At 36.0% G+C, this 23,426-nt stretch overlaps 1 protein-coding gene and 5 non-coding genes across 6 annotated transcripts; 2 read left to right on the top strand and 4 right to left on the bottom strand.

Annotated features, from left to right (window-relative positions):
• Positions 1-1,521: 1,521 nt before the first annotated feature.
• LOC127541507 (olfactory receptor 5P3-like) lies at positions 1,522-2,484 on the bottom strand. Its single transcript, XM_051966746.1, has one exon. The coding sequence runs from the start codon at positions 2,473-2,475 to the stop codon at positions 1,522-1,524; it is 954 nt and encodes a 317-aa protein (XP_051822706.1). The 5' UTR covers positions 2,476-2,484.
• An 8,570-nt stretch (positions 2,485-11,054) lies between these two features.
• On the top strand, positions 11,055-11,126 carry TRNAA-UGC (transfer RNA alanine (anticodon UGC)). Its single transcript has one exon. It is a non-coding gene; the product is annotated as a tRNA-Ala (tRNA).
• Positions 11,127-12,349: 1,223 nt separating this feature from the next.
• On the bottom strand, positions 12,350-12,422 carry TRNAA-AGC (transfer RNA alanine (anticodon AGC)). The gene has a single exon. It is a non-coding gene; the product is annotated as a tRNA-Ala (tRNA).
• Positions 12,423-14,249: 1,827 nt separating this feature from the next.
• On the bottom strand, positions 14,250-14,322 carry TRNAA-AGC (transfer RNA alanine (anticodon AGC)). Its single transcript has one exon. It is a non-coding gene; the product is annotated as a tRNA-Ala (tRNA).
• A 2,541-nt stretch (positions 14,323-16,863) lies between these two features.
• On the bottom strand, positions 16,864-16,937 carry TRNAN-GUU (transfer RNA asparagine (anticodon GUU)). Its single transcript has one exon. It is a non-coding gene; the product is annotated as a tRNA-Asn (tRNA).
• Positions 16,938-17,416: 479 nt separating this feature from the next.
• TRNAN-GUU (transfer RNA asparagine (anticodon GUU)) lies at positions 17,417-17,490 on the top strand. The gene has a single exon. It is a non-coding gene; the product is annotated as a tRNA-Asn (tRNA).
• Positions 17,491-23,426: the final 5,936 nt, after the last annotated feature.

The raw sequence follows: 23,426 nt of genomic DNA, 5'->3' as shown, positions 1-23,426 counted from the left end.
ACCCTCATCTCTGTTGTCTCTTTCACAAATAAAGCAGAAGTATGTGAACTACTCAAGTTGTAACCCTAATAAAAGAACAAGAACAAAGTAAATGTTTTCATATCAAGAATAATGTTAATACTTAAAGGTTCTCAAGAGAACTTTCATATTTTAAATATATTTCGATGTCTTCTTGAACAGCATCTTTTATTTTCAATTCTCTTTATCTAGAAAGTAAGTTTTAAGTTAAATTTTTATATATTAGGTGAACAAACAAAAAAAGACATTTGGATTAGTTTGAGTAACTATTGAGTATTTCAAGACAGAAAGGTTCCTTAGAACATAAATTGGAACTTCATAAAGAATCCAAAATATGCCAATTCATTAATTCTTACTACCACACCAAATGTATGACATCCCCCCAATAATTTATTAATATGTAATTTCAATGAATAAATTATGCAAGAGGATATTGAAGTACACTTCTAGATAGACATAAATAGAGAAACAGGTAGTCTAAATTGTCCCTACCAGTCTTAAGGCATTTAAGCTCGACATCTTGAGATTTCCCTATTAATTCCCCAAATTGTAATATATCTCCAATTAATCTATTATTCTTGTTCCAGTTTATCAAACAAGTGGTATTTAAGAATTTCCAAATAAGAATTTTAAAGTAAATCATTTCCCCAAAAGTTTTTGTTTGTACATATTTATATGTAATATGTGCATATATGTATATACATGTGTATATATGTATACACATATTTCTACATATTATACACATGTATCACCTCCCTTCTTCCACCACATCTTAAATAGACATCAAGATTACTGACTAAACTATTTATTACGATATCACAAACAATAAAAATACATATAAATAAGTATTTATAATCTATCAGCTGTGAGAAAGATCACAGACAAAGGCACCTTAACCATCTATATAACTTCTGACCTCCCAATTCTGTAAACACAGTACCACAAATCACTTATTTCAGGATAACAATTCAAGTCCCATCAAGAACTCTGTTTTATTTCAAGAAAAGGATTTTGGTTAGACCTCTCAGGAAATGTTATCTTAACTCTTTTTTTTTTTTTTTTTTTTTTTTTTTGCTGTCCTCTTTTCAGCTATGTTAATAGTTTCTACAGCATGATAGTTAAACTCATTCTTCTCAAAGACAATTCATAGATTGAGGGTTAAATTGTTATTCAAAGAGTCCATTATCTTTTAAAAACACAACAACATATCTTCAATCTCTGTAGGAGAAGCCATTGAAATTAGTATTATATTTATATCAAAATTAATTTTTATTCTACAGTATTAGCATTCGAGAAATTTTGTTTATATTTTAAAAATATGTACCAAAAAGCACATCCAGAATACCAAGACATTTCCACATGACAAAGTGTATATTGAACACATGAATTAATTCTGTGATGTTTGACTACACAGTCAATTCAAGCTAATGATGCATTAAATAAATAATAACAATGGAGCTATATTTCCCCTTTAAATCCATTTATTACTAACTTTAATAGTCATCACAACATTTTTCTTAATAAAAACAAGTCTTTTCTGCTTATCAATTTTCTTATGGCCCCCTTTACTTCCTTGTTTCTCAGGCTGTAAATCAGGGGATTCAACATGGGGATCATTACTGTGTAGAAGACAGAAACTACTTTGTTCTGGTCAGTTGAGTAGCTAGATTTAGGCATCACATAAATGAATGTAATAGTCCCATAAAATAAAGTGACTGCAGTTAGATGGGAGGTGCAGGTGGAGAAGGCTTTGTGTCTTCCATCAGACGAATGCATTTTTAGGACAGAAAAAAGAATGTACATGTAAGAGATGACTATGATTAACACTGTGACCACAATAATTGACCCAGAAGTGACAGCAGGAATAATTTCAGCAAGAAAATCATGGGAGCAGGAAAGTTTCAGTAGAGGTGAGTAGTCACAAAAAAAATGATTGACTTTATTAGGTCCACAGAAAGACAGACTCAATAAACAACCAGTGAAAGCCCAAGCATTCATACAACCACCCAGATAGGATGCAATCACTAATACTGTGCAGAGTCTAGTGGACATGTTGGTGCAATAGAGCAAGGGACTACAGATAGCCACATATCTATCATAGGCCATTACAGACAACAGAAAGCATTCTGCTGTACCAAAAGTGACAACAGAACACAGTTGGGATGCACATCCTGCTAGAGGGAGGGAGGGTATTTCCCCAAGAAAGTTCATGAGCATGACAGGTGTTACTGATGAGGAATATCCAACATCTACAAAAGCTAAGTGGCTGAGGAAAAGGTACATTGGAGTGTGAAGTTGAGAGCAATTTCTGATCAATATGATTATGCTAAGGTTACCAATTAATGTGAAAATGTAAACACCTAGAAATATCACAAAGAGAATGACGCGAAGAGTTGGAGCATCTGTTAACCCCAAGATAATGAATTCTGTCACAGCAGTGTGATTTTTGAATGACATCTGTGTGAAAAAGGTGCCTATTGAGAAAAACAAAAAGATATTTGAATGAAATACAAGACTAAGATGAAGATATCTTTATATGTATGTATATTTTAAAATATAAAATTAATTGTATTGTCTATTTTATTTTGAAAATATAAAAAAAGGTTTAAAATAAACTTTAAATTGGTCAGCTGTATCTTAATTAATTATTCTTGCTAAGTAGATGTCACACTAAACTTTATACTGCTAATGGAATGTAAGCACAATAAGAATTCTTTAAAGTATTAAGCACACTACCATATGATTGGGAAATAAAATGTATTTGTATTATGAAGCAATAACAAAAGGTACATAACTGACTGAAATCACAAGATCTGTACTGCTATCCATTAACTATTAACTACTGTCCAGATCCAGACAGTAATGCTATCTAAGGGAGGGGGAAAGGATGGAAAGAGGGAAAGAGAGAGAAAAAATTAGAGCACAAGATTTTGCAAGGGTGGATGTTGAAAACTATCTTTGCATGTATTTTGAAAAATAAAAAGCTATTATTATTTTTAAAAATTAAATCAAATTTTAAAAAATCAAGAGTAAGACCTCAACTCCACTTCATGCAAGATTTGTCATAAAATATGGACAAGTATTTCACATTATGAGGAAATATGGATTGGTTGGGTTTATATAGGTGATAGCAGAATACCTATCAATGAGATGCCAGATTCACTAAATTATCAGACATCCTATGATTTTATATGAATGTACATGTGAAATAATCCACCTATTATTATTTACATTTGATCTGACAATACAAAGAAGATGCTTTAGATAGTCATAGGAATTATTTCTCTCAGACATCAATGAATTTTGGTATTGTGTGATACCAGTAGAACTCTCCAATGCTCATAGGAGATCTGGCCTGATCTAGGTAATAGGCAGTGAAGAAGGGATGATTTGAAAGGGTGGGAAAGAAAACAGTTCAAGTATATGAGAAAAAAGGAAAACGCAGCACAGGAGAAATAAAGTTTCTGAAGGTCAGATATGTCAGGTTCTGAAGGTGAGCAATAGAGGCCCCAAGTGTCCATATTTTTCTTTTACTATAGGCTAAATGGCTCTAATATATAATAAATTTCAGTTAATTATCAAGAATAAAATCTATTAACTCGTAAAGTCATTTAGAATCATTCAATTGGGGGAGTTTTCAATTACATACAGAAAAGTTAGAAAACCAATAGTCTAAACCTCCATGTCCCCTAAAAACCCAGCCATCAGTCCACTTGTCATCAGGATCCTGGACAGGACCAGATGGCTCAATACTAAGTTTCATCCTTAAAAATCCTTTACTTGTCCCAATCATCCTGTCATCTACTCTATATCTTCCTACATATTTTCTTCCTTATAAAGATAAATATCCAGAAAAGAAATCTATATTTGTTTCTATCTCTTTCTTTCCTGCCTGCCCTTCTCATTTCTTTTAAATCTGATGTCTGAATCAATTATTCCACTAAAAACTGCTCTATACAATATTAAAAATTATCTCAATTTCTAAATCTTATAGCCTTTTTCTCGGTCTTTGTTTCTTTTGATCTCTTGACGGTATTTGGCAGTTTTCATTACTGATCACCACATCTTTCTACGTACCAGATCCTCCCAGGAATTTTGTGACTTCTTTTGCTTCTCCTAATATATCTGTTTATCTCTGTATCTCCTTTGCTAGATTATCATCCATGTTCTAATTTTTTTTTTTTAACCAAGGTTGCTCTCTCCTGAACTTTCTTCTCTTTTCCTTCTATACTTTTTCTCAGTGATTTTATTCATTACCACCGAATCACTTACTCTTATATGAAGATAATTCCCAAATCCATATATCCAGACCTAATCTTGCTCCTGGGGTCTAGCCACATAGATTGAAATGACTGTTCAGAATTTCTACCTGCATACACCATAGGCACCTCAAACTTAGCATATTCAAAACAAAATTCATCATACCTATTCTTCCTGATTCTCTATTTCTGTTGGGATTCTATTATCCTTGAAGTCATACAGTTTCAAAACTTCAGAATCACCCCCTTATTCTTCCTACTGCCTCCCCTCTCTCTATGTACCATCAATTCTAAAATCTTGTCAATTCCTTTTTCACAACACCTTCATATTTACCATCTTCTCTGCATTCTCACTATTACTATTATTTCAGACTCTCATTTTCTCCTGCCTGAACTATTCTGACAAACTCTTAACTGTTCTCTAAGCTTCTGGGCTCTCTGCACTAAAATATATCCTACACATAGTGGTGAAAATACATTTCCCAAACTACAGCTTTGACTATTTCATTATCCTATTCAGGGATCTTTAGTAGAAGAAAACCACCAGACTCACAGTATTGATATGATCATCATAATCACATGACAATAAGTCAATATGCTTTAAATTTTACAAAGTATTTCCTGCCAAACAACTCTTTGAAATTTCAGTTTTAAAGATAAAGAAAACAAGACTGTCCCATGATACTTACTTTTTAAGTGTCAGACATGAGATTCAAACCTGAGACTCACTCAAACTCTAGCTCTCCTTCTTTTATATTAAATATTCAATGCTTTTTAAATGTTCAGGATTTTCTGCCTCATTTGAAGCTTCAACCTGAGATAGGGAGAAAAGAACACACAAAACATTGCATATATGAAGACATATAGATTATGTGTTTAACTGATCATGTTCTATCAGAACTTCTTGTTTGTAGTTATGCTTCAGCATACATGGTATAACCTGTATTACATTTATTCAAGAGCATGCTATGTTACAATAAGGCTTTATATAAATATGTTACTTCCAAATCATTAACTTCACATGTCATATTACACAAGGGACCAAATATGTAATATCTGGAAATAACCATTTTTTTGGGGGGAAAAAGTGAATGGACAGAAGACAGAAAGACAGATCAATATACATCAAAATATTCATAAGAAAACTTTTAAAATATAAAATAAAGCAAGTGCTCATCAAACAAACTGGTATAGAAGTGTGGTCAAATGCATCAATACAAATGGATAGAATCAAACTTTGTAAAAGAAAAAAAAAGAACAAAAAAATAGCAATAATTACCACAACAAAACCCAATGATTACCAAACTGCAAATGATTAAACCAGCAAAAACAGCAAGAAATCCAAATCTAAACACTAATCATAGTGACTACATTTAATTGGGGAAAAAAGTTGATAAAATGCATTGTCATTTCAGATATGGAAGTCTGTGGCTATACAATATTTACTATGCCATTAGAATGGGTCATGTTAACTAATTTGTCAGAATTACTTTATCTCTTTTTTAAAAAAAATGTTTCAAACAAGTGATGATGAGAGTAGTGATATATTCTGAAACAAATGTGACATAAGACGAAGACATCAATAAAAATAAGACAAATATTTTAAAAACCAAATGGATTAAAGAAATAAGCAAATTAGATAATTGCATACAAGTGCACATGCCTTATGAGATGTGATACAACACAATAATTAGATAAAATTATCTTTACAGCACCATTAAGATATAGCAATGGTACTTGTTGATGTAAAACAACAATGAATTGAGATTCTAAATAACTTTCTTTGCATGATATTTTTGCCACATATATGTCAAGTTAATGACACCTGGGATATAATCATTTCAGTAGCTTAGCAACAAATGTAGGAGATATCATTAAAATGCCTTTCAAAATCCACCGGGATTGAGAAAATTGCATATACACAAAAGAGTTCTCAAGGGCTCCATTAATTCTCTCTTGTTCTTTATCTGTTTTGGTTTAAAACAAGTAAAAATGGACAACAAATTAGCCAAACTATGATCTGGCATAGAGGGTCTTAAAAACTGACCTGATTCATCATGTAGCAGTTAGGGTGGTAACTGTATTCATTTCATATGAAAAATCTTCATTTCACATTTCCCCTAAGAAATCTAGTTCACTCACTAGATCCATCTCGTCATAATCCATGTTGTCTCCACATAAAAATACTTGATTTGGATGGTCTCACTGGGAAACTCAACTTCACTAGAAACTTCAGCTCCTAGATACTATTCCCAATGTGGAGAACAATCCATATTTTGAAGCAACATTGACATGTTTTCAAATCTCCAAGTGATGATTTCCTGGGATATGAATGATTCTGATAAACAAATTCAGTTTTCCTATAGGACAATTAACATATTCTATGAGTTAATAGTTGGAAATGATGCTGGTATTTGTGAATTATTCATCTTTAACAGCTCCAGAAATCCCATATCACTATTTCCTCTTTTTTAGTATCACAAAAGGTTAATGATCAACTGTTTAACAGACATTTATTAAGTACCTAATATGAATAACAATATACAGTAGGTGCTCAGAATTTAAGGATAAATATGATACAAGTGAAAGAATTGACATCCTATACTTATTTTAAAAATCTGATTTCATGAGTAATAATTCATAAGTAACATACATTTAAAAGTTATTTGTAATAGTTTCACATTTTCATATGCGTCTTATTTCTTTATACACTGGAATTTTTGTGCTTACTGATAATTAAAATTTATTTATTTATTATTTTATAATCTGTAATATAATATAATATAATAATTGGTTAATTGTTAATTAATACTTAAACAGATTTCTCTTTTGAGACTGTATTTTCCTATCTTGCACATGTGGAGCTAAGTCATTATTTACAAACCCAATCCAATTGATGATCACAACAGAAGCTTTGTGTTCCATTTCTTACTTGGGTTTTTTATGCAGTTTGATAACCTCTTGCTCTGGGAGACATTACCAAACTTATTGCAGATCCTAGATTGACTTTAGCATTATTACAGCTCAGAATTACCAAACTCTACCAGTGTCAACCTCCTCAGTAGCAGGAAAAGAGCCAGACTATTGCCCAGGAAGACTGTGCTCAACCCAGGATCCATGCTCCCATCACAGAGAAACCCTCCAAAAGGTGAAAGGTCCAAAGTAGTATATAGAGTTTCACAGGTGGCCTGGTATCAGACAATTGTCAACATCTGAATGAGGCCTGTGTTTTAGACACCATTCAGCAACAGCAAAGGATAGAACCAAATCTAATTTCAGGACTATGTGAGGAAAAAAGGGAAAGTCAAAGAATGGAGACCAAATCTAAGTCAAACCACCAAGAGACTCAGCTAAAACCCAGGAATTTCTGCAGAGAATGGCAATTTCTCTTAGCTGATATATACAGGCCAAACAATAACATTCGAGAATATGGAAGATTGTATAGTCTGACCCAAGGACAAAGTCTCAGTCAAGAAACTGAGGTTTTTGATATGACTGTATAGATGACAAATACAATGAAGATAAACCAAGGATTGGGAGAGCCCAAAAGGTGAACCTAGAAAAAAATAGATCCAAGTAGAGGACCTCTAGAAAGCTAACCAGAACACTACAATATAGTATCCAAACTTAGATCTATTTTTTTGATGAAATGTTTAAGAGGAGAGGAAGAAATATATGACCTTTCAGAACCACAATGTCATCAAGAGTCGTAGGAGATAATAATTATAATAACCATATATGTCTGCATGAACATATATGTGTATATATGTATATGTGTGTATTTGAAAAACTATATAAAGCATAATATTTTATTTTATCCTCAAAACTTGCTAGTTGGGTGGTTGGGTGGTTGTTGTCCTTTGTACTTGAAGAGGACCAAAATGCTATCACTATTTAGAGTTGAGTTACAATATGTCCGACTGTGGCTGATCAGACTAATATGAGCTCGGAAAGCTCTGCCACACACGTTGGACACAAATAGTCCCTATGAACATTTGGGGTGGCTGCTCTAATTTTGCATATCTCATATGTCTTTTGGGCTAATTCAGTTCTTGTTTGCCCTATCTGATGAGGGGATATTATGTTGGGTGGTCCTATGCCAGTGTCTCCCTCCCATGTCATCCAATTGATTCTAAAGTTCTTAAAAGAGACTTTTAGAGTATATTTGTATCGCTTTTTCAGACCAGCTTGCTCTGTGTTTCTCTACAAAACATTTTTTTTTTTTTTTTGGCAAGCATACATTTGGCATTCTAACAATGTGACCAGCCCACCAGCATTGTATTCTCTGCAGTAGATTTGGTATGCCTGGTAGTTTAGTTCAAGAAAGGACCTCAGTGTCTTATCCTACCAGGTGATCTTCAGAATCTTTCTAAAACATTTCAAATGGAAGCAATTAAATTTCCTGGCATGGTGTTGGTATATTGTTCAGGTTTCACAGACCTTGGGAGGTAAGTACTGTTATATTCCCATCTTACAGATCAGGAAACTGAGGCAGACAGATGTAAAGTGATTTGCCCAGGTCATGAAGTTAATAAGTGTTCGAATCTAACTCTGAACCCTGGTCTTCCTAACTATAGATCTAGTGCTTTAGTCACTGGGCCACTTAGCTAAGAAAAACAAAAGACCTGGGGTGCTTTGTTTCTATCTCGTGAGTCTTAAGAGATGAAAAAAAAATAGAAGAAAAAGGGAATATGCTAAGGAAGAAAGGAAGAAGGAGGGAAGGAAATTTACTATTTCATATAACAGAAGTGGAAAGATGGAAAAAATACTAACCAGCTGAAAAGGTTGTGATCATGCACATGACATGATCCTGACTTTCATATAAACTGAAGAGAGTTTGTTCATTGGTATACACACACAAAATTTAGCATAGAAATACATTAAATAGAGAAGTAGTGGGCAGAGAGATGGGACAGCAGAGTTAAAGAGGGAAAAGGGAATATATGAAGGACAAGTCATAAACAAAACAAAGTCATGTGGATGGCACATGAATGGAAATACCACCAGATTGCTCTATGGCTTTGAAGGCAAGATAGAATACATCTTTTTGTTTGTTTGTTTCTTTAAAAAAATAATTTTATTTTTTTCAAATATATGCAAAGACAGTTTTCACTATCAAAGTTTTGCAAAACTTTGTATTCCAATTTTTTTCTCCCCTCCTTTTCCTTCCCTAAGATAGCAAGCAATTAGATATAGGTTAAACATGTGCAATTCTTCTGAACATATTTTAAATTCTAGATAACATCTTAAGAATATCAAGGAAAGCTTCATGAAAACAAAAGTTTCTTAGTATCTGGGCACAGACAATTTGTAATAGAGATGGCATTTAAATTGGCACTTGGTAGGATTTTGACATTCTTTGTTGGGGGTGGGGTGGGGGGTTGTGCAAAGGTATGTAAGTGAAAAGAACGAACATAAAGGCATATTTTCCCGATGGAAAAAAAGAGCCAATAAGGAATAGGGATAATTAAAAGTTTGGAAAGTTCAAGGATAGCCATAAGGGACATGGGATACCAAGAGAAAGATGGTGACAGGACTCTTGCTTCTCTCACTCTCACACAGATTTTGTGGATTTTGTCTCTGACGCCTCTTTTTTCATAATAGCTTTTAATTTTTTCCCCCAAATACATGCAAATATAGGTTTCCACATTTACCTTTACAAAACCTTGTGTTCCGAATCTTTTTCTCTCCCTTCCCCTCCTGGCACCTCTTCAGATGGCCAGCAATTCAATATAAGTTAAACATGTATAATTTTTCTAAACATATTTCTATATTCGTTATACTCCGGATGAAACATCAGATCAAAACGGGGGAAGGGTGGAAAGGGGGAGGGAAAAAGGAGGAAAAAAAAGCAAACAAATTATCACAAAAAGTTGAAAAAAAAAAAGATGATCCATATTCTGTCTCCATAGTTCTCTCTATGGATGCAGGTGGCTCTCTTCTTCACAAGTCTATTGGAATTTCCTTGAATCAATTCATTGTTGAAAAGAGCCAAGTCCATCACAGCTGATCATCGCACAATCTTGTTTTTGCTGTGTACAATATTCTCTTGGTTCTACTCACTTCACTTAGCACCAGGCTTCTCTGAAATCAGCCTGCTCGTCATTTGGAGGCTGTTCTCCACCCTTTATTTTCATTATAAACCTGTTCTGGCCTAAGTCAGTAGTTTATAAACGGTCTTTCCGTCCTTCTCTCTGTTGTCAGAAAAGACTTTCCCCTCCTCAACTATTCAGCACATTTCTTTCTTACATATCTAATTCAAACTGCATTTGTTTTCTTTTTGTTCTCATTTTTACATTCAGAAAAACTTTTTTTTAAAAAAGGATAACAGAGGACTAAATGTTGTGGGGCAGAAAGAAGATAGAAAATTTATGGGTTCTTTGGGATCTAAATGATAACTGGAGTTTTCTTAACTGAAAAGTTTTCTTAGAATACCAGTTATTTGGTATTGGAAGCGGTTAGAAGAATCGAAATAAATCTGAGTTCAAATCAGACCTCACAAACTTACTAGCTGTGTGACATTTGGGGAAAGTCACCTAATTTAATTTCTCAGCTTCGACTTCCTCTCTCAACTAGGAGTAATAACAGCATCTCTCTTGTGAGGTTGTTGTGAAGATCATGATTTAATATTTGAAAGCTCTTAATGCAAAGTCTGGCACATAATAGGTGTTATATAAATGTTCATTTCCTTTCTCTCAGGCTCTCAACTATTCACAATACACCTGATAAATAAAATGAATTCCATGAGAATTGATAGAAAAACACTGAAATATATTTGGGGATGTAGCTCAGTGGTAGAGCGCACGCTTTGCATGTGTGAGGCCCCGGGTTCGATCCCCGGCATCTCCAGGTGTTTTTCCCTTGGATTCTTCTCTTCCCATTTCAATTAAGTTAAACTTTCGTAAACTCTCTCCCTCATTCTACTCGAGCAAAAATTCTTAAGAAGGTAATGCTAGGCCCTTTCCCGCAGACAGACATCTGGGTTTCCCAACACTGCTAATTTGGAAAAAAATTATAACTCTCAGATACTTAGATCCACTGAGTTTACATAATCCGACTCAATGAAGGATGATGTACCTCCATGATGCACTGTGAAAAGTGTAAGTTTTCCGTGCGTCTGGAAGGAATATAAACTTGAAACGATTAGAAAGTGCAATTGTAATGTTTCTGCCAAAGAAGGAGGTCAAGAAGAAAAGAAAAAGGGAAAGGGGGAAGGAAGCAAAAGTGCATCCCTTTGGGATCTCTTTGAAATGGTCACGGTCAAACCTGAATATTTCTGGGAACTTTTAGAGGAAATGCTCTGCCCTCCCTTTTCATGGTCACACTCACACATGAATGGCGTCAGTCGGTTAAACAAGACTCCCATTCTCTCCCTATGTCGGAATCAACAGTATCACCCTGATCTCTGTCGCTTCTAACTTGGACTTTCTTTTACCGCTGCGCGCCCCACGTGCTCCAGGCTGACCAACTTCGCTTTCAATTGCCTTGAGGATCTCTGGGATGAATCTATGGCCTTCCGTTCCACCATTTGAAGCGGCTGGTGTTCCATTGTAGGACGCCTGAACAGGAAATCAGTCTCACGTCTCTTTAGCAGCTGAAGACGAAGAACTAGTTATCTTGTGCTTTATCCTTGTGATGTTTTCCTTTTGAAATGAACTATCGGTCTTTTCCAGAAAATTTCCCAGACACCTGAGCTTTTTCCGTGCAAAAACCTTTTCACATCCCAAAGGTATATCTATCTTTAGATGACCAAGCGGTTGAGTGGCTGATATAGACAGTGAACCTTGTTCTCTGCATAATTGAATATCGCTCCTCTTCCTATGGTCCCTAAGGCTCACATCGGCTTTTATTTCATCTCCATCTTCTGACATTTCGGTAGAGTATTTCACTCAGGCCCCTAATGTACAAAATTAGAACTTGGGAGTCATGAATGACTTCGGGAGTTGGAGGGGGTGGGGAGGAAGGGAGGGAGATGAAAGGTGGAATCTGTTTACCTGTATTCAGATCCAGCCTGAGACACTGAAGAGGAAAAACAGCTGACAAAGGCTCACTTCTAGGAAGATTTTAAAATGTGGAGGATGCGGGCATCGATCCCGCTACCTCTCGCATGCTAAGCGAGCGCTCTACCATTTGAGCTAATCCCCCGAGGTGTAATAAGTTTCATAACCGTTACCACACCACTACAAATAAATATCCCAAACTACCCCAAACAGGTCTTAAAAGGTTCCACAATTTTAATGCTTGAGGTTGTCTGTACCTGAGAACCTAAAACCAAAGACCAAGACCTACTACTCCCTTAGAACACCTTACTTTTGCAAATGAGAAAGACCAGAGAAAGGAGGAAAAGATGGGAGGAAAACTTCAAAAAAAAACAAATATAAACTCAAAATAGGGGGAAGACAAATAGAAAGACAAGTGGAGCAGCCTCTTCCATCTCCATCTTCCTGTCTCCCTCCCCCCACCCCCCCCAACCCTTCTGCTTTTTAGTATTCTCCATCAGGTATCCACTGTCTCCCTTCTATTAGAGGCTGGACAAATCCAGCAGAATGAAATGTAGGGCTCTTTCTAGAAACAACAATCCTGGCAGGAGGGCCCAAGTTCAGATGGCCTATTCAGTCTGCTTTCCTTGATCAAAGAACATCCTAATGTCTCCTGTAAAATTCCATTATATTCGGCTCAACGGAGAAATAGTGTCATGAATACATTAACCTGCAAAGAATGCACCACCTGTCTAGGATCTAGTAGAATATAAGCTGCTTGTGAGCAAAGACTGCTTACCGTGGTCTTTGTATTCTTAAAGTCTCTCTGAAGGACTTGTCCAAAGTAGGTGCTTTTATAAATGCTTGTTGGCTTTCATAGTTTCAGATCAGGAGAATTCTGGAAGCAGTCCAAGAACGCAAAAGCGAAAGCCTTCAGTGGTTCTTCCTCAGATTGCTGGATCCAAAGATAAGACTGGAGAGAAGAGAGAAAAGAAAAGGAGTCCAGCAGGAGTCCTAACCCATTATTTCCAGCTTAGAAGCTGTGTTTTAGCAATAAGGTTTGGATCAGGCACTAGGAGCAAACCCAAGTGTCAACGGGAGAAAGTTGACCTTCCTTTTTCAATTGCTTTTGTGTAACATTGGGGAAAGGAGTGCTACAGAGTCAGGAGATCAAGAACAGCCTCAGTTCTGCACTTTTCTAGGTGCTGGCTCTCAATTATGCTGCAAGCTGTCCCAAGAAGCTGTGAACAGTCAGTCATGTTTCCATAGTTAAGCCTCTGGGCCCTGAAACTGAGTATAGTGTATTCAGTCAAGCACAAAATATGGCTATGCAAAATTTGTAGTGTATGTTGGGCTTTCTTTCTATTTCTGAGTACCTTGGGACATGTATGCTGGATTCTTGAAAACCATCCTAATGAGGCACAAACTTGGGCAAGTTTTACTGTTCTGGGAAGGTTTCATCTTTGAGTCTTGCCCTCTAATTATTTTTCTGTGGATTTGGTAGGGCAGATTTCAATGTGTCTGAAAACATGATGAAGGGATATCTCATCTCCTTTATGGCCTTTAAGTCTTAGTTATTGTGGAAACACTATCCGCTTCTGTCCCCACCTCATCCCACCTCTCAAATAAGAAGACAATAGGGATGGCTGGTGGTGGGTGGGTGGAGGAATTTGGGAGCTAGTAACCAAATCTCAACAGCAAAATCCAATTATTGAAATGTATAAGTTCATTCTAATGCTAGCCCAATTGATCTATTTTCACGGCCGTGTGTGGCATCCAAATTTTTCTCTTAGATCTTTTTATGGAGAACCGTCCCCATAGGATAATGGAAGTATAGTCAAGCTCCACTACTTGGGTAGAGTATTCTGCTCTACTATGAGTCTCTGCCCTGCGGGGATGTGGAATCATGTAGTATTTACCTTCGGTCAAAGAAGGAAGAATGCACACACTTTGTTGGTTACCTTCTCTGAGGGAAGGTAATCAAAACCGGAGCTGGAGGATGCGGGCATCGATCCCGCTACCTCTCGCATGCTAAGCGAGCGCTCTACCATTTGAGCTAATCCCCCACGTTACGCTTCGAGTCGACTATAAAAGAATCTTATTAGGAGTCATCAGATTCTCCAATAAATACAATCGGATTTCACCCACCTCGTTTGTTTGTTTGGTTCCCCACTTTCTCCTCCCATGTGCCAGGATTCATACTTTGGGGTTCCTTTCGAGGTTTTTTTGTGCCGAACTGCTTCACCTTGTCCCAGTACTTGGGAAGTGGATGGGGAAAAGAGATTGTCTCGTATAAGAGGTAAATCTTTTCAAGGCAAAAAACAAAAACAGAAAGCAGGAGCCTAGGGTAGAACTAACTGATGCTGGGCTTGAACTTGAGTAAATTTTAAAATAAAAAGGGAGTAGAAATTAGGAGGCACAGGTATAACCAAAAGACAATGAAGAAAATGGAAATTCAGGTACATAGGATAGTAGCTCCAGTTTTCTATTGCCTTAATACCAGGGTAATAACTCTAAATGACAAGAAAACTGTTTCTTGGAGTTTCTAGAGACTTCCCTTTCCAAACTTCAAACATCTCTAAGTGAGTGTTTTCAGTAACTTTCAGATCTGGCTGGATATGATCAAAGTTTTCCCGACTTTTAAAAAAAGCTTTTTTAGGATATCTACATCCTTAAAGCTGACTTGACTTTGGCTCTCTGGTTGCATTCTCTAAGACTTATTCCTCTCTCTGCACATCATTCCCAGAATGATTTAACCTCATGACTCCCCTTCTCCCTTCTCCTTTCTCCCTATCCCTTCCTAAATGCTCTGGCTTTAGCTTTTGAAATACAAGGTAACCTGAATAGTGAGGTAAGCTGATCTGCTGGCTGGCATTTAGGGAAGGAAGTTCAGGAGGGTTCAAAGCCAGCTTAAGATGACCGGGAATCCTGCAGCTAAGCAGATGTTGCTAAGTAAGTTATCAAATTAGTCCAGAATCTCATCAGTATTCCTCATACTGTTTGAATAGTTTCTTTGTAGATCTTATCCCTTCTATTCTCTGCCTCCTCCAAACTATATATATATATATATATATATATATATATATATATATATATATATATATATATATATATATATATATATATATATATATATAGTATATATGGTCATACAAGTTTTTTTTGTTCAAAAATCTTCAGGGATTTCTTATTATCTCTAGTATAAAATTCTCTAATACAAAATCAACTCAATCCCTCCCTCCCTTCCCCCACCACCCCAGTTCAGAGGTATCAACAATAAGATGTTATCTTGCCTTTTTTTTTATACCTCAATCTTAAATATACAGAGACAAAGAATAAAAAAGAACTTTTATTTAAAAGGGCATACCCTACGAATTATGACTGATAAGATAAAAGTTCAGAGAAGCAATAACATATTTTCCCAGTTTAGTAATTTTAAAGTACAGTTTGGGTCATGCTCCAGGGCCAACCCTTGAAAATAAAGGACTAGAAGATGCATGAAGGATAAGGAGTGGAATCATGGTCCCAGAGATGGTGGGGAGAAATAATGCCAAGGGTACAAGTGGAGGGATAGATAGTAATAAGCATAATTCTGCTCTTATAAAAAGGAAGACGATGATGTTTCTGGGATTGGAGATCCTGAGCAGAGGGGCTAAGGAAACTCTTTTTGGAAGGTCTCTATATTCTCAGTAAAGTAGGATCTTCTGCTCTGTGTGTGAGAGTGTGTATTGGAAGGGATAATTTGTAGAGGAGGGTAATGAATGTCAGAATGGAGTTGTATCTAAAGGAAGGGAGAAAAGTTATAAAATTTGACATATGGGAGTTGAGATAAGGAATCATTAAGAATGGATGAGAAGGCTTATCAAGCACCAGACAGAAGTTTCAGTCATGACAGATGAGTGAAATTATCTCGATTTTGCATTTTCCTCCAACAGTGTTCTAAAGTTGTAAAGGAAATCTTTCCAAATCTCAAGGCTAACTTTACCCAGGAGATGTGATGGTGACTTCACAAGAGTTTACTTTAAATGGCAGCGTGTAGATGGTATCAAAGAAAAAAAGTGGGAAACAAAACAGTGTCACTGGAAGATTAAGAATTGAAGAAGTCATTTATTGACTCAGAAGGAAGGATATAATGGCCATTGAAAGAATAATACAAACGTTGTTAAGATGGTAAACATAGAACCCTGGAGGAAGTGACAAAAGGAACAAAAAGAAAACCAAACAAAACCCTCAAAGAATTCAAGATCTCCCAGATCTATCATGCCTTTAACTGTTCCCCATTTCCCCCTTAATTTCTAGGTAGTTTTTGAAAACACTTTTGACCAGTAATTTTTTTTCCCAATTCGGGATCCTTTATGCTCTCCCAATCCTTTTATCTTCTTCCGCATCTTACACACTCTTTACAGTAATGCTTACCTTCCTTGATCAGCTTCCTATTATTATCTAAAGTGTTTTAACAAAAACCGGTAGGTATGGAGGGGTTGGGAAGAGTAAGTGGAAAGGGTCACAGATGGCCTCTCAGTAAATAGATGGAGACCAGCGGAATAGCCAGAATTTAGAGATGTGGAAAGACTAGAAACTAAGTTATTTTAGAAAAACACATAATACGTCCCTGGGTGGGCTCGAACCACCAACCTTTCGGTTAACAGCCGAACGCGCTAACCGATTGCGCCACAGAGACGATACTGTTAGAGGTTTTTGGATCAGATGAGGTGAGATAATCATCTCACTCTTGCCCCCTCCCCCGCTCAAACAAAGGAAAGATAAAGCTTAAAATGAGGTCAATAGAGTTTCTCCAGTGTATACTAGCTTCAAAGTTATATTTTTGAATCAAATAACTCCCCTACATGTCAGTGAGAAAGCAAAGGATTCCTCCCCTCGTTTGAAACCCCAGGACATGATAAACTAGACACAGTATTCTCATGGCTCTGCTTTGGTTCCTATCAGAAAAAAGGAAAACTACAATCGGCTCTTCTTTGTCCCTCCCCATTCTCTCCCGCTTATAGTCTGGGCACAATCAGCCAATTTTTCTAGAAGTATATTTGCTTCAGACTTTCGACACAATTATGGGAATCTTTTAAACTCAGCGGGATCCAGCTCGGAATACCTTAGGGAATAAGATTCCATTTTTTTACCATGATTAATGCTTTTTTTTGTGTAGTCTCTGTGGCGCAATCGGTTAGCGCGTTCGGCTGTTAACCGAAAGGTTGGTGGTTCGAGCCCACCCAGGGACGGAACGTGCTTTTTTAAGCTCACTAGTGTCTCGATGAACGCTCTTAATCTAGTTTTTAAAAGCCATACTAGTGTCTAGGTGAAAGCTCTTAATCTTATCGACTTTTGTTTGGTGACATTTCAAGGCATCAGCTAATTACCAAACATCGCTGTTCCAGGTGCTCCAGCCACAATTCTAATATCACAATCTCCAGCGATCCAAATAGAGTTCAACTACTTCTACTTCTAGAAATTTTGGAATCATCTTAATGATTTCACCATTTCACTAACACCTCTGTGTCTCTTAAAAGTAATATATTTAAGTATGAGAGTGAAGAAAGATAAGTATTCCCAAGGAACTGGGCAAAACACAAACCTCAAAGATTGGAGAAAAGTATGAAGAGAGACTGGGAGAATGCGAAGCTTTTGATGGAAAAAGGAGGAAGAGCGGCGTTAAAGCTTCCGAGAGTTACTAAAGCCGGGAGAACTAAAAATTACAGGTTTGAGGAAGCCGGACACCGCCTCCTGAGTTGTCATAGAAGAGATCTTTGAAGTTCTGTAGATTCTTTAATCTGTCCTGGCTCTTCAACTTGTCTCCTCTTTATTCCCAGAGTGTAATGTTCTGATTGGTTTTCTGGAGATCTTTGGAGCAGCTTTCGTTTCAGCAGATTACTCGTCACGAGAATAGCCAGGTATAAAGTCCAAAGTTTTCATTGTCTCTTTGCCTGGAGCCTGGACTAGCTTGGTCTCTGTGGAGGAAATGCAGGACAGGCCAGTCACCACGGTGGTGTGAGTTGGAGTGAATCTCTGAGTCTGAGGGTTTGTGCTGTAGCCTCCGGCTACCACAAAGGTGAGAAATGGAATGAATTTGTCTCTCCTTGGCTCCGAGAGCTTGAGCTCCAGTCCTCTGTCTTCTCCAAGTCTGATCCTGGCTGAATTTGTCCCCGTTTATATGCTCTTTTGTAATTAGATCATTTACAGTAAACTGAGTACAAAATAATCATTAAATCACTAGGGAACTATTATTTGTTGTAAGATTAAATCAATCATATTGAACTAGAGAACTATTAATCGCCATGCTAAACATAGATAACCATCCTATCAATTCCACTGAGTTAGCACCTTATAAGAATCCTTGTTTCAAGTACGGAGTTCTGGCCCATAACACCGGAGCAACTATTCTGTCCCCTCAGATTCAAGTTCTCATTCCCATTCATCTAAAGCTATTCCCATAACACTAACAGGGCTTCAGGTTCCCAAACTGTCTTTTCTTTATCTATTGCAATTATCATTCTTACTAAAAGATTACTTCTGCTTAAAAAAACTTCGGTGGCTCCTTATTATTTCGGGAGAACATTACAAATTATGTATTTTTGTTTTTCTCGTCACTTCCCCCCTCCCTACTTTTATTTCTATTCTCTTGGTGTCTCAGTTAAATTAGCTAAGAAGACTTGTAATTCAAATCTCACCTCAGATCACTGAGTGATCCTGGGCAAATCATCAAAGCTCCCTCAGCCTCAGTTTCCTCAACTGCAAAATGGAGATCAATAGTACCTACCTATTAGAGATGCTGTAAGGATCAAATGAATTACTATTTATGAAAAACATCTAGCATATAGTAGGTGCTTAAAGAAAAAAAATGCTTGTTTCCTTCTTTCCTCTAGAAAGGGACTAACTCAAGAGTTCAGTGGATAGGAAACAAAAAAAACTCAGGTAAATTTTCCTTGTCCCTGAAATCTGGAAGATTAGCTTCTGGATTACTTAGCTCTAAGTAACTCCTGGAGAATATAATAAGTGTTGTTGTTGTTTGTTCTTGATTCTTGTAAAGAACCATGACACCAGAGAGGTGATGCTATGATATGTAAATGAATTGGATTTAAGTGAGGGAGGGGTATACAAGGGCATCTGCCTCATTTCCCTTCCAGATCCTCTATGTCCAGTGTTAAGATATAGATCAAGATGGACGGGAGATGGCCTTAGATAAAATGGGAGGCCTTGACCTTTTTATTATTATTATTATAGCTTTTTATTGACAAAACATATGCATGGGTAATTTTTCAATAATGACCCTTGCAAAAATTTCTGTTCCAACCTTTCACTTCCTTCCCTCCACCCCTTCCCCTAATTGGGACTACCTGCCATGTTAAATATGTTAAAATATATGTTAACTACAATATATGTATACATATTATCTTGCTGCACAAGAAAAATTGGATTTAGAAAGAAGGTAAAAATAATCTGGGAAGAAAAACAAAAATGCAAGCAAACAATAACAGAAAGAGTGGAAATGCTCATGTTGTGGTCTACACTCATTTCCCAATGTTCTTTCTCTGGGTGTAGCTGGTTCTGTTCATTACTGATCAATTGGAACTGATTTGGATCCTCTCATTGTTGAAGATAGCCACTTGCATCAGAATTGACCCTCATATAGTATTTTTGTTGAAGTGTATGTATAATGATCTCCTGGTTCTGCTCATTTCACTTAGCATCAATTCATGTAAGTCTTTTCAAGCCTCTCTGTATTCATCCTGCTGGTCATTTCTTACAGAACAATAATATTCCATAACATTTATGTATCACAACTTATTTAGCCATTCTCCAATTGATGGGCATCCTTTCAGTTTCCAGATTCCAGTTTCCATTTTGTAGCCACTATGAAAAAGGGCTGTCGCAAACATTTTTGCACATAGAAGTCCCTTTCCCTTCTTTAATCTCTCTTTGGGATATAAACCCAGTGACCTCGACCTTTTAAAGCTAAGGTCTTTAATAGATCTGTTTGACTGAGGCCACACCCATTCAGTCACTAAAGCTAAATAGCCATTGAGGCAAAGAATCTCCTCTTTCACCTAGCCCTACTAGAGTAGAACCTGGTCCAAGCAATCTTAGAGATGTAGAATCCAGGATTTGTGTGTATGAAGCTGCCATTTGATAAATAACGTCTTCATCTGCTTTTGCTTTGGTTTCTTTAGGGACTTTAATTTGTTCAGCATTTTAGCATATGACTCTAAGGTTTCTGCCTCTCAAATCCTTTCCCTTCCCACAACATCAACACTAAAGGAGGGACTCTATCCCAAACTTCAGACAATTAAAAAATATAAATAAAATATCTAAACCTTCTCTGAGTCAGACCCTGGGTATAATAACTAGCAATCTAACATCTTATTTCAATTTTAACAGAAATTAAAAGTCATTTCCTTGGAGGACAAATGGATTCTTTTGATATATACTTTTAATATTGCTGATTAGATTTGCTGTAAAACTCATGAAAATGTTGATCTCTACTGTTGGCTGAAATCATAAACAAACAAAAAATAGGCACATAAGTCAAAAGAAAAGTTAATTGTTTAAACAAAGGAAACAACTCATTTCCTGACAAAGAAGTGATTAATTAATTATTTTAAAACAAAATAAAATAGAAAAAGAAAAAAAACATTGTCATGTGCACAGCATTGAACAAGAAAGAATTCAAAATATAAAGCAGTAAATTTCTAGTTCAAGAAAGTCTATATAATAAATACTACACATTGCATTCAGAGTTGTCCATTTTTGTTCCTTTCTATGCACTTTTTGCTTTATTCCCTTCCTCCTTTCTCTTGTAACTAAGGCTACAATTAATCATGGATAATACACAGATGTATATATACACCTACATATATTTCTATAATCATATATACATATATACATCACATATATCTATGTAGGACTGTACTAAGCTTGTTGTTCTCTGTTTCTCTGAAGATGGATGATATCTTTTTTTATAAGTCAAGATTAATTTCAAATTGAGAAAGAGACACACACACAGAGAGAGAGAGCCTCTAGAGACATGTAATAAGGATTTTTTTTCATAGCTTTATTGTTTAATATTTGTTCAGTGGAGGAAGGAGGATTCCCCCTAATATATCTTTATTTATTTAATTAAATATCTCCCAATTACTTGTAAAAAAAAAAAAAGCTTTAACATTCGTGTTTTAAAATTTTGAGTGCCAAATTCTCTCCCTTCCTATTTTCCCCACTCTTGGGAAGGAAATCAATTTCACGTAGAATATATATATGAAGTCACACAAACCATATTTCCATTTTAGATAGCTTCTGAAAGAAAATAAGCAAGAAAAATAAATAGAAAGTATATGCTTTGATCTGCATTGAGAGTTTCTCAGTTCTTTTTCTGGAGATGAATAACATTTTTCATCATAAATCCTTCAGAATTATCTTGGATCATCTTTTTGATCAAAATTGCTAAGTGATTAACAGTTGGTCATCAAAAAAATTGCTATTACTATATAAAAAGATCGTCTAGCTCTGCTTACTTCACTTTGCATCAGTTCACTTAAGTCTTGAAATCATATACCATCAAAATCATATACCACAACTTGTGTAACCATTCTCCAATTGATGGGCATTCTCTCATTTACCAATACTTTGCCACCACAAAAAAGAGCTGCCATAAATATTTTCACAAAAGAGGTCCTTTTTCTTTTCCTTTGATCTTTTTTGGATACAGACTTAGTAGTAGTATTGCTAGATCAAAAGCCCTATTCTTTTGGGCATAGTTCTAAATTACTTTCCAGAATAGTTGAATCAGTTCACATTCCACTAATAATGCATTAGTGAGGGACACTTTTTTTTTTTTAAAGCTTGTTAATTAAAAAATAATAATAAATAAACTTTGCCATAATCATTCCTGGATCTCAGTGTCATAATTTGTAAAGTGAAAGGAGTGGACTGCATTATTGATAAGGTTTTTTTTTCCTCTAAATTAATTTTTTTATGAAGTGCTAAAAGATAGTGCAAAGTAATAGGTAAAATTGGATTTCAAAAGTTAAGAAGACACATTGTAGTTCTGTGACCCTATCTACAAATTTCTCAATGCTCCAAGCACATACAGAAGGCTGTAACTTGAGGATATTACATTTATTATGTTCTTTAAAGAAAAGTAATAATAGGGAAGAGATTCACGAGTGTGAGCCTAATACTCTTCTTCTGCATATATGAAAACACTCATACATATTGATGCTTGTCAGGTTCACAGTAACAAAAAATAAATATTTAAATAAAAAATGAAAAGAAAGAAAATGAATTTTGATTGCTCTGAGCCCTGCTCCTGCTATACTGGTGCATTCTGAGAGATCTGCCTTTTCTGTGTTTTACATTCTAGTAAAGTGTCCTTGTACTGTCAGATTATACTTGGCATACGGGTTTGTTGGCCAATATAGAGGTATTTGTTTTGTCTTCTTCAAAACCTACAGGGGGAACTTAGCCTCTTGTGCCTTTTCTACTGAGCCATGAAAATATGGAATTCTCCATTTTTTTTTAGACTTTCCAGTCTTCAGCTCTAAAATGATCCCTACATTAACAGCTCCATGTTTAATTTCTCTTCTGCATTCAAGAGATACAATTTCTTGCATATCTCCATTAGGTTGTCCCCCTCCTCCACAACAACAACAACAACAACAACTAACCTTGCTCACTTCTATACGCTTTCAAGAGTGTGGCTCATTCTGACTACACCATTTCTATCTTTGGGATCACCATTCACTGGATCTTTCCATAAAATGAATTCCATTCCAAATATTCATGTGGAATATTTATACCTAACCTGTGGTAGGACTTTCTGGAGCTCATTTTGGTCTTATCAGATATAGTCTGACACGCCATGTTTTGGTCCCCAACATCGTGATGTCATTTTGGTCCTCCTGGAGAACCGAAGGACAACAACCAATCAATCAATTAAGGAACAAAATGTAGAGAGAGGAGAAATGAATAATGTGAAGAACCAGTAATAAAGACAAGACATTTTAGGAAGACTGAGATGCTCCTGAAGCAGAAAGGGATTGGAAGTTGAGATCAAGTATTTTCAATGTTATCAAAATAGTCTAAGAATTCCAGGTAAACACTGAAAGATATAAATATGTGAAAATTTGGCAATAGTGATGGCAAAGTATAGACCTTTGACTTGTCT

The sequence above is a fragment of the Antechinus flavipes genome, chromosome 6 (genome assembly GCF_016432865.1).
Source record: "Antechinus flavipes isolate AdamAnt ecotype Samford, QLD, Australia chromosome 6, AdamAnt_v2, whole genome shotgun sequence".
Taxonomy (NCBI): Eukaryota; Metazoa; Chordata; class Mammalia; order Dasyuromorphia; family Dasyuridae; genus Antechinus; species Antechinus flavipes.
Note: the sequence above shows the minus strand (reverse complement) of the source record. Positions and strands in the feature narration are given on the sequence as shown.

Excerpts from the sequence above, each read along its gene's own strand:
- LOC127541507 (XM_051966746.1), bottom strand. The coding sequence starts at position 2,475 with ATGTCATTCAAAAATCACACTGCTGTGACAGAATTCATTATCTTGGGG.